Below are 10,461 nucleotides of genomic sequence, written 5' to 3'. Positions count from 1 at the left end.
ATTTGTATTTTTTCCTAATTCAAATTTTATTCTTCTTATTTAGTCTTTTTTTTCCCTCTTGGTTATTATAATTTAGTGTTGCTGTGATTATTTGGTTCTCTTTTATTTGGCCCCCACTGCTCATCCAAAATCTTCCCAAAAAAAAAAAAAAAAAATCGACATCATTCTTATGTTACTGTAATGTGTCATTGTCTAGTCTTATTGCTTTATGACTCTTTTTCACTTATTGGTGTCACTGTTTTCTTTTAATGTTATTTTTGCACCAATTAAAAAAAAAGTTATTGCCAACTAATAGACTAAAACTTGAATATATATATATATATATATATATATATATATATATATATATATATATATATATATATATTAATCTAAAACTTAAAACTATTTAAAATGCTGTCAAATTACTTTACAAAAGAAGTGGCATACACTGGAAAAGGTGGCATGAAAGTAGTGAAACCTGGTGAATAGGAGCAAAAAAACTGGTAAAATGTGGCAAAAGGAAACAAAATTGGTTCAAAGTGGCAAAAATGGGTGAAAAGCAGATAAAAAAAAAAGTAGCAGGCTGGGAGGAAAGCTGCAAAAATGGGTTCAAAATAGTTTTTAAAAATGGCATTTATGTACAGAAAAACAGCAAAAATGGGGTCAAGTGGTAAAAATGGCCAATAAGCAGCAAAAATAGACTAAAAGTGGCAAAAATGGACAAAAAGCAGGAAAAATTGGCAGAAAGTGACGAAAAAAGTGGCATTAATAGGCTAAAAGCTGCAAATAAGTTTTAAAACTTTAAGAAAAAAAAGCAAAACAGTCTCATAAATCAGGGGTTCTCAAACTTTTCAGCCTGAGACCCCCAAAATAAATGTACAGAGTCCTGAGGGGATCTGGCCCCCACATAGAGAACCACTGGCATAAATGAGTAATAAACAGCAACAATGGGTTAAAAATGATTAAAAGAAGTAGCAAAGTGGGCGGAAAACGTGGGATGGGGTTGAAAAGAAGCACATATTAATAATTCCAACATCAAAACCCATAGTTTGACACACTTTTCAGATGCAAAATACAGTTACTGTTGGCCAGGAAGCTAGCACCAATGCTACCAATCCAACACACATGCACTGACATCATCAATAATTCATAACTGGGGAGGGCCCATTCTCTGGATTTTTCAGGGGCCCAGTCAATTCTGGGGGCAGGCACACATCTGCAACCCAGTGAAAATGGCTTTAAGACCCACTTTTGGGTCCTGACTTACCAGCTGAGGACCAAGGTTTGTATAATAAAGTAAAATGCCACAGCTGTTTTCAGATTAATGTGGAATTATTTTCTTACAATGTGCTGCTGACCATTGTGGCATTTAAGCTCAACTACTAAGCTTGGACCACCTCGTTCTGTTTTTCAGTTTTAATTATTTTATTCAGTAGTTGAGGCTTTTTAAATGTAGTGATGTGCAATGCTTCCTTTAAAATATACTCAAGTAAAAGTACAATTAATGATTTTAAAACCTACTATATAAACTACACAAAAAGTGTTACAGAAATTTAAGGAAATGTACTTAGTTATTTTCCACCTCTGCCTTTCCAGGAATAAAATGGATAATAATTCAGTTGCACAAAATTGAACTTTCAATAATAAGAAAATGATTTTTTTTTTAATGTACAAGACACAATAATTGCATACCCTGGTGGCTACTCTATCTTTCTAATCCATTTTATTTCTTCATTTTCTTCATCGTCTGCCTGTATAAGTGAAAAAGCATCATCGATTAAGGTAAATCTACAATTTAGGTTTTATAAATAATATGAATCTACAGAAGATGGAAGCGGTCGGTTACCATGGCGTTTTGTTGTAGATACCAGCTCTCTTAACAGCAGCTGTGCAGCGAGGGCTGCATCTGACAAGCCGTGACGTCACTTTAGGCGGGTTTTTCATGGAAGGTGCTAGAACAAACGAAGCGCACCCTCCTAGCCTTCAGTATTCTTCCGTCAGACGAGAAAGTCCCATACTATTTAACGCAAAATAAACGGTACCTCTGGTATTTTATTTCAATGTGATTATTTTGACGCCTTGAATAATGTTGCCTCTTTATAACTCAGCAATATTTAAAAAGTTTTATTCGTCTTTAAAAAATAGTGTCCGAGTGACTATCCGATCTCATGTTGTGGCTTTAAAACTACCACAAGGTGGTGGCAATGGGAGGGATTGACTTTGTAATTGTGTTTTTTGAAAACAAGGTTACATTCACTGAAAATATGCTTGCACTGACAAGGACTTTGAAAATGACCTTTCTCGTTAAAGTGACACATAAAACACAGGTGCGACGCATTAATATAATTTCCAAGGTCTTTTCAGCACCTCAAACTAGAGAGATTGATTATCATAAAGTGCATGATGTTCCAAATCCTTTTCCTGTTTGCTCTTAACATCACAGTTGAATCATTTTTCTTTTGCATTTACCATTAATTTAAATATTACTTGACTTACAACGCACACATTGAGAGGGGGATTTTAAAAATAATGTATCCTCTTCAGTGTCACTTCAATGTACTAATGGTGGATGGTGCACCGCGGATGGATACGGCCGCACACTGAAACGAGTGTGTATAAAGATTCCGGTCTATTAAAAGGAAGTCCCTTTCCATTTCCCTGCGTCAGAGAGCAGAAGGGATAATATATTGGTTGCATTTTATTCAAGAAAAGTCAACGGAATTAACAAGGTATGTTCACAAGTATTTTGTTCGTGTAGGAGATATTGCTGTCATTGAACGATTCACTTTAAGTAACCCATCGCACAGCTATGAATGGATGAATTCACGGAGAGACCTCATGAGTCACGACGGCAACTTTAGCATCATAGGTGTCTCGTGGGCTACAGCTAGCATGAATTAGTTCACTCATGATTATTCCTTTCTTTAATATAATGTTACGGTATCAAACTCTTACATTTTCGTGTACTTGGATTTTTATGGGGTTGTGTAAATGCGGCACTGTGCCGCACTGCTAGGCCAGGCTTTAGTTGCACCAAGGCAGGTGTGGTGAGGATGACACCGCTGACTCCTAATTATTTAACGAAGCTAACCATGTTGGAAATAAACTCCCGTCTTTGCTTGAACACATGGCAGAACACAAACCTTAACAAACCATTAAAGTATGTAATTCCAGAGTAAATGTTGGGCCATTAACGAAGCGGTTGATTTAGCGAAGCTGTCTGTCATTGGCAGTGTTCCTTAGTCATTTATTATGTAAACGAATTAATTTCATCTTGTTGGGTAGCAGTAATATGAACCATTCTGGTGTATACAGAAATTTCTGTTATGAAAAATGAGTCGGTGACCCGGCTTCTACGGTTTATGCCATAAGGCCGCATTGAATTTTCTGTATCGAATGCAAGTTTAGACCTTGTATTTCGCAACGGTTAAACATAATGTGACGTATTCCGGGACGTAATGATGATTTTGGGTTCTGGCCGTTCACAAGCACGTGTTTGCGGAATCCATTGTCTGTCAGTCGACGCCATGTTGGCTAACGGCTACTTCCGCCGATGTTGGTAATGTGATGGAAGCTGTCCAATTCAGCAAGCCTACTTTTGGACGTGAGCCAACTAGAAGACAGTTTACCGTTGAATGAAACCGAAACAGCGGTCACATTAACGCAATCAAATGCACATGTGTATCTGGAAATATGTAGCAATTTTGTTCCGTTTACTGTTTTTATGCATCTTTCTGAGAAATAACGTTTTATTTGCTATGTAACTGAGGTCAAATATAATGTGTGTTTTCCTGTGTGCAGATGCCTGAAGAAATGCACCAAGAGGAGGAGGCTGAGACCTTTGCCTTCCAGGCAGAGATTGCCCAGCTGATGTCCTTGATTATTAACACCTTCTATTCCAACAAAGAGATTTTCCTCAGGGAGTTGATCTCAAACGCCTCTGATGTAAGACTTGATTGTGATCATTTTTTTTTCCTTGATGCAATAAAGAGCTATTAACTTACTTTACATAAATGGCATTTAATGAATCGCTCAAAATAATGGTTACAGGCTTTATTGTTTTACTACTTAATAAATGTTGTAGACTGAAAAACGTAACTTTCTTTTTGCAGGCTTTGGACAAAATCCGCTATGAAAGCTTAACAGACCCCTCCAAGCTGGATAGTGGCAAAGATCTGAAAATTGACATCATTCCCAACAAAGCTGACCGCACCCTGACCCTCATTGACACTGGAATCGGCATGACCAAAGCTGACCTGATCAACAACCTGGGTACCATCGCCAAGTCTGGCACCAAGGCCTTCATGGAGGCCCTGCAGGTACTGTGGTGGAGTAGGAACCAGTGTTAATTTTGACCGCTATTTTTAATTGTAGTCTTTTTGTTGAGTTTAAATGCCTTTTAGTTTTAATCACATTTCTAATTTTTATAGGTAGATTTAGTTGACCAAAACTCAACCATTTTAGTCAGTTTAAGTCCATAGACAGTCCTTACATTGTAGTCTTTACTTTTAGTCCAAACGTTCAATCTCTTGCCTGAATCTGGTACCAGATCATATTAGTAGGTTCTCTGCAGCCTGCCAAACCTAGGATCCATGCTTTCTACAGCTGAGAGGCAGAAGAGCTACAGATATGCTGTGTTTTGATGACTTTACCCACAGTAGAGAAACATCTAGGATTTTGAATGTCTGACAAAATTTAAATAATGATTCAGTCTCATTTTAGTCATCTTGAAGAAGATTAAACAGACTTTTTGCCAGTTATAATTTTTTAGCTAGTTCTGGTCTGATCTTTCTCATGTAAAAAATGGTATTCAGATAACATTATCAGTAGATGAAATTTACACTGTCTGGATCTATTTAGGATAAATAACAGCAAGAAAAAAGTTACATGATTAACACTTCAATGTAATCATTAGGGAGGAGTATCGACATGGCACAGGTTACAAACACATCTGATATCTACCAGACTAAATTACAACACAGATGTAAATTCATCATTTCATTACCCTGCCACCCCAAATGAAAGGCAAGAAAATGGTCATAGACTTTGTGATTTGTGTTAAGTTACATTGGTTTTCTTTTCTTATCCCATATTTGACGGACATCTTGTCAAGATATTTCTGTGAATCATTTTTCATACCCAGATAGTTTATAATCTCCAGTCGAGTTTCAACTAGGGCTGGGCTATTATGGAAAAAATCAAAATCTCAATTAATTGAACTATTTACCCCGATTACGATTAATTAACAATTATTCCACCCCTAACTTCCGACTCGGTTTCTTCTGTAAATTTTTGTAGAATCTTAAAACAAACAACTAAAAGGAACATGCACAGATTAACAATTTATGGTTATTCATTGAAACATTTGAAATCAAAACACATCAGCTGAAATGAAAATGTTTTGTAAAAGTCAAAATTTTCCAAGAAAAGGGGGGGAAATTGAAATTGCCAAGGCAGGGTTATGTCGGTTGGAGGCTTTAAATGTCGGTTTCGATTATTTTTCAATTAATTGCCCAGCTACTTCCAACACTCTTTTCTCAGAGTATCTATTTAAGCATCGGCTCCATAGTAAAGTATCAATTTAGCACTGGTATCAGAAAAAACCCCAAACAATGCCCATCCCTAGTAATTATGTGCCACTGTAGTTTTGCACTGTACTGTTAATAATCCTTACAACACTTGTGTACCATTTTAAGCTTTATAAATGACATAATCTGATTCCACCTGCTTCTTGAGCCAGATACTAAACCATTTTCTGTAATTTCTTAGTTATCTCTGCAATTAAAGTGGGGAGTTATTATCTTTGGCAGGTCTCATCCAAAGAATAAATGAACAATGTTAATGTTTTGTTTAATGACCAAGATTAAAAACCTTAATCTCTGTTTCCTGTAGGCTGGAGCTGATATTTCCATGATTGGTCAGTTTGGAGTGGGGTTCTACTCTGCATATCTTGTTGCTGAGAAAGTGGTTGTCATCACCAAGCACAACGATGATGAGTCATACATCTGGGAGTCTTCTGCTGGAGGCTCCTTCACAGTCAGGAGCGCCTCTGGTACGTGCCTAGGCATTGTTGCAGTATCGTTTCTTGTCTGAGGTTTACGATCGTCTAGCGTAATGTCCTAAATGCATTACGCTGGTTAATTTACTGTACTGCCTGTTGTAAATTAACTTTGATATGAACAGTGACATGAACACATGGCTGCTCTGTTTAAACTTGGTTAACTTTAACAATACAATGTACAGATTGACATAAGTCTCGTAATCCAGGAGTTTGGCCCAAGTATCCTGAGGTGTTTTTTATTTCCCCCCACAGGTGAGAACGTCGGCCGTGGTACAAAGATCATCCTGCACCTGAAGGAAGACCAGACAGAGTACATCGAGGAGAAGAGAATCAAGGAAATTGTCAAGAAGCACTCTCAGTTCATTGGCTACCCCATTACCCTCTTTGTAAGTGTTTAGTTTGATAATTTGGATTTTGTTGGGTTTAAAAGTGTTTGCAGACAAAGCCAACTCCAGTACATTTGAAATTTTAGGTGGAGAAGGAGCGTGACAAGGAGATCAGTGACGACGAGGCTGAGGAGGAAAAAGCAGAGAAGGAGGAAAAGGAGGAGAAAGAGGACGGTGAGGACAAGCCAAAGATCGAGGATGTGGGTTCTGATGATGAAGAGGACTCAAAAGACAAGGACAAGAAGAAGAAAAAGAAGATCAAGGAGAAGTACATCGACCAGGAAGAGTTGAACAAGACTAAGCCCATCTGGACCAGGAACCCCGACGACATCACAAATGAGGAGTACGGCGAGTTTTACAAGAGTCTGACCAACGACTGGGAGGATCACCTTGCTGTCAAGGTAACATTTAAGTGTGATAGTTTCATGTTCATGTCTCTGACAGTGTTTTGGCCTTTGAAATAATTTTGGGCTATAACCTAATGAAATCTGTTTCCCTTTGCAGCATTTCTCAGTGGAAGGCCAGCTTGAGTTCCGGGCCCTTCTCTTCATCCCCCGCCGTGCACCGTTTGACCTCTTTGAGAACAAGAAAAAGAAGAATAACATCAAGCTGTACGTCAGGAGAGTCTTCATCATGGACAACTGTGAAGAACTCATCCCAGAGTACTTGAGTGAGTTGCATTTTGATATACAAAGGCTACAATGATCAGTCTACATCCTCTTTAATGTTAAAAAAAATAACTTGAATATCCTCAGGTTTATAACTGTCTTTTCCATCTCTAGACTTCATCCGTGGTGTGGTGGATTCTGAGGACCTGCCCTTGAACATCTCCAGAGAAATGCTGCAGCAGAGCAAGATCCTTAAGGTCATCCGCAAAAACATCGTCAAGAAATGTCTGGAACTATTTGCTGAACTCGCTGAAGACAAGGAGAACTACAAGAAGTTCTACGAAGGGTTCTCCAAGAACATCAAGGTAGCTAAAAGAGTTCTTTTATTCTGACAGTGTGGCCCACTGCATTTATTGTTGAAATGTTAACCGAAGCCCCTCTCTGTGCTTCATCCTTCTTCAGTTCATCTCTGTGGATCCATGAGGTTTCTCTTTATCTTAAATCTAGTCAGTATCAAATCCTCTAGTTTTAGGCAGTGTGTTCTTAGCTTGGTTATCAGCTGTAAAATTTAGAAAGCACTATGTAGCTGACTCGGGCTGCATTCACACTGCAGGTCTTAATGTCCACTGATAATTTTTTCTCAGATATAAATGGGACCTGTGTCAGACTCCTCCATTCATTAAAACCAATTTGAATACAAAAGTGTGGCAGATTTCAGTGAGACTTCTGCTCAGTGGTGAAAAAATATCTGAGGGGAAGCAATGGACTCAGGTCACTTTCTCCTACAGTGTGACTACAGCCTTGGAAATGATGGTCATTGTAATTTAGCCTTATTTTAGGGTTGTGCCTATTTCAGTTTTTATTGCTTGGTTCAGTTTTCTTACAGTGCTGTAGACTTGTCCATAGTGCTCTAGATCAGTGACTTGTGTGATCATACATGAATACCAACTGATCTCTTGATTTCTATTGTTGGGAGTGAACTAACAAATACTTAAAAAATTTAGCACATTGAGGGTCTTTGGTACCTGGTTAGACAATCAGGTTTCAACTAAAAACAGTGTGTTTGATGGCAGGAGTTGACTGCATGGCTTTACTGGCCCCTACTCTTGTATCCTGGTTTATCTTAGATTAGATTTTTTCGAAAGGAGCATATCATTTGGAAAAGTGTAGAGATTAGCTGTATTTGAGTTGCTTTTTTAAAATACAGCTTTATAATTGATTAGATGCAACTTTTTGAGATCTGTGCTTCTGGTTTATGGGATGTAATTGAATCGTCTTATTCCATCTGTAGCTGGGTATCCATGAGGACTCTCAGAACCGTAAGAAGCTGTCTGAGCTGCTGCGCTACCACAGCTCCCAGTCTGTAGATGACACCTCCCTCACAGAGTACGTGGCCCGCATGAAGGAGAACCAGAAGTCTATCTACTACATCACTGGTCAGTCTGTCTCCATAAAGTAACAGATTTTGTCTTCACAACATAAGTAGTTGTTCAACTTAAAACTTTTTTATCAAGAATTTTCAGGATAACATTTTTCATTTTTACCCACTTTAGGTGAGAGCAAGGACCAGGTTGCCAACTCTGCTTTTGTTGAGCGTGTCCGCAAGCGTGGTTTCGAGGTCTTGTACATGACGGAGCCCATTGACGAGTACTGTGTCCAGCAGCTGAAGGAGTTCGATGGCAAGAGCCTGGTCTCTGTCACCAAAGAAGGCCTGGAGCTGCCAGAGGACGAGGAGGAGAAGAAAAAGATGGAGGAAGATAAGACCAAGTTTGAGTGCCTGTGCAAGCTCATGAAGGAGATCCTTGACAAGAAAGTGGAGAAGGTCAGTGTTTAGATGGGCAAACTACCTTAACCCTCATTCCACTTCTTATTGTGGGGGTAAGGTTCTTACAGATTAAGATTGACGGTGTTTTGTTTGGCAACAGGTGTCCTAAGTGGTCCATAGTTGTATTCTGGTGAGTTATGTAATGCAGAAAGAAAACCCTGAGTCTTCTGTGTGCCTTGAATGACTTTTTTTTTTTTTTTCCCCTTTTTCCAAATGTGTTGTGACAAATGAGTGAGATCAAGTATAATTCTACAAGTGTGATCTAACTGTTGCTTGTATTTCGTTCCATTAAGCTTAACAGAATGTATAACATAACCAATGGATATCAATTTGTTGGCAACGTAGTTTTGATCAACAAGGCATTGAAGTTGCACTGGCCTCGGATATGTTGGTGTTCTAACACATCTGTTCTGCATGTTGTATTAACTTAAGTTTTTAAATGCACCAGCTTGCCTTTAAGACGATGCATGTTGTGGGAAATCTTAATCATTTAATTTTGGCTGTCTCTCTCAGGTGACAGTATCCAACAGACTGGTGTCCTCACCCTGCTGCATTGTGACCAGCACCTACGGCTGGACAGCTAACATGGAGAGGATCATGAAGGCCCAGGCTCTCAGGGACAACTCCACCATGGGCTACATGATGGCCAAGAAGCACCTGGAGATCAACCCCGACCACCCCATTGTGGAGACTCTCAGGCAGAAGGCTGAAGCAGACAAGAACGACAAGGCAGTGAAGGACCTTGTCATCCTGCTGTTTGAGACCGCCCTGTTGTCCTCAGGCTTCTCCCTGGACGACCCACAGACCCACTCCAACCGCATCTACAGAATGATCAAGCTCGGTCTGGGTAAGAACTTGTATGTTAGTAAGAGCAGTTTTATTGCCTTATACACCTGTGGATTCCTAAGACTTAATCCTTGTATCTCTAGGTATCGATGACGATGATGTTCCCACAGAGGAAGCCACCTCATCGGCCATCCCAGATGAGATTCCTCCCCTAGAAGGCGATGGTGACGATGATGCTTCACGCATGGAGGAAGTCGATTAAACCAACCTCCCAGATTTCTAACACTTTAGCCTCACTTTTCAATTGTTCATCCTTTAAAACTGCAGTAACTGCAAAATAGTCATTCATGTTGTGTGGTGGACCAGTGTTGCTCTTGTGCCCAGAGCATTACTCTGCAGGACCCCCTTTTTAAGAAAAAGCAGTTTTGGTTTTTGCGTTCCTGGTAACAGCACATATGTTTTAAAGAGTACCCTGTTGCACTGAGTTTTAAATGTTGGAGCGGTAAACGTGTGAACATGGGAATGGTACATTCCATTTACAGATCAGGTCTGGTGGAGGGTTTGTGGAAGGTTCTGCTCATGTGCAACACTGCACGCTGCATGGAGAGAGGACTGTAAGATTCCTTTGCCTGAGTCCAGGCTTGTCTGTATTCAAGTCTTGTTTTGCAAAAAATTAAAGATGTAATACCTTACTTCCTGTGTTTGTCTTTATGTACAGTATTTTTAAAAAGTAAGGCTTTTGTGCAATATAGAAATATTTGTCGAAAATGTAAATACCCTGAGTTTAATGTGTTTTTCCAGTTGACCACTAGG

The 10,461-nt window shown here is 39.2% G+C and overlaps 1 protein-coding gene across 1 annotated transcript; it reads left to right on the top strand.

Annotated features, from left to right (window-relative positions):
* Positions 1-2,554: 2,554 nt before the first annotated feature.
* hsp90ab1 (heat shock protein 90, alpha (cytosolic), class B member 1) lies at positions 2,555-10,340 on the top strand. The gene is made up of 12 exons (XM_041804520.1): positions 2,555-2,711; positions 3,784-3,927; positions 4,095-4,301; positions 5,875-6,034; positions 6,296-6,429; positions 6,516-6,830; positions 6,934-7,099; positions 7,212-7,402; positions 8,329-8,473; positions 8,591-8,859; positions 9,376-9,709; positions 9,792-10,340. Exons 2-12 carry the CDS (start codon positions 3,784-3,786, stop codon positions 9,908-9,910), a joined length of 2,184 nt encoding a protein of 727 aa, XP_041660454.1. The 5' UTR covers positions 2,555-2,711; the 3' UTR covers positions 9,911-10,340.
* The last annotated feature ends 121 nt before the right edge of the window (positions 10,341-10,461 follow it).

This window comes from Cheilinus undulatus, linkage group 14 (genome assembly GCF_018320785.1).
Source record: "Cheilinus undulatus linkage group 14, ASM1832078v1, whole genome shotgun sequence".
In the NCBI taxonomy this organism is placed as follows: Eukaryota; Metazoa; Chordata; class Actinopteri; order Labriformes; family Labridae; genus Cheilinus; species Cheilinus undulatus.
This window is presented reverse-complemented; position numbering and strand designations above follow the sequence as displayed.

Excerpts from the sequence above, each read along its gene's own strand:
- hsp90ab1 (XM_041804520.1), top strand. The coding sequence starts at position 3,784 with ATGCCTGAAGAAATGCACCAAGAGGAGGAGGCTGAGACCTTTGCCTTC. Across the intron at positions 3,928-4,094 it reads TGATCTCAAACGCCTCTGAT|GCTTTGGACAAAATCCGCTA; the intron begins GTAAGACTTGAT and ends TTCTTTTTGCAG. Across the intron at positions 6,831-6,933 it reads AGGATCACCTTGCTGTCAAG|CATTTCTCAGTGGAAGGCCA; the intron begins GTAACATTTAAG and ends TTCCCTTTGCAG.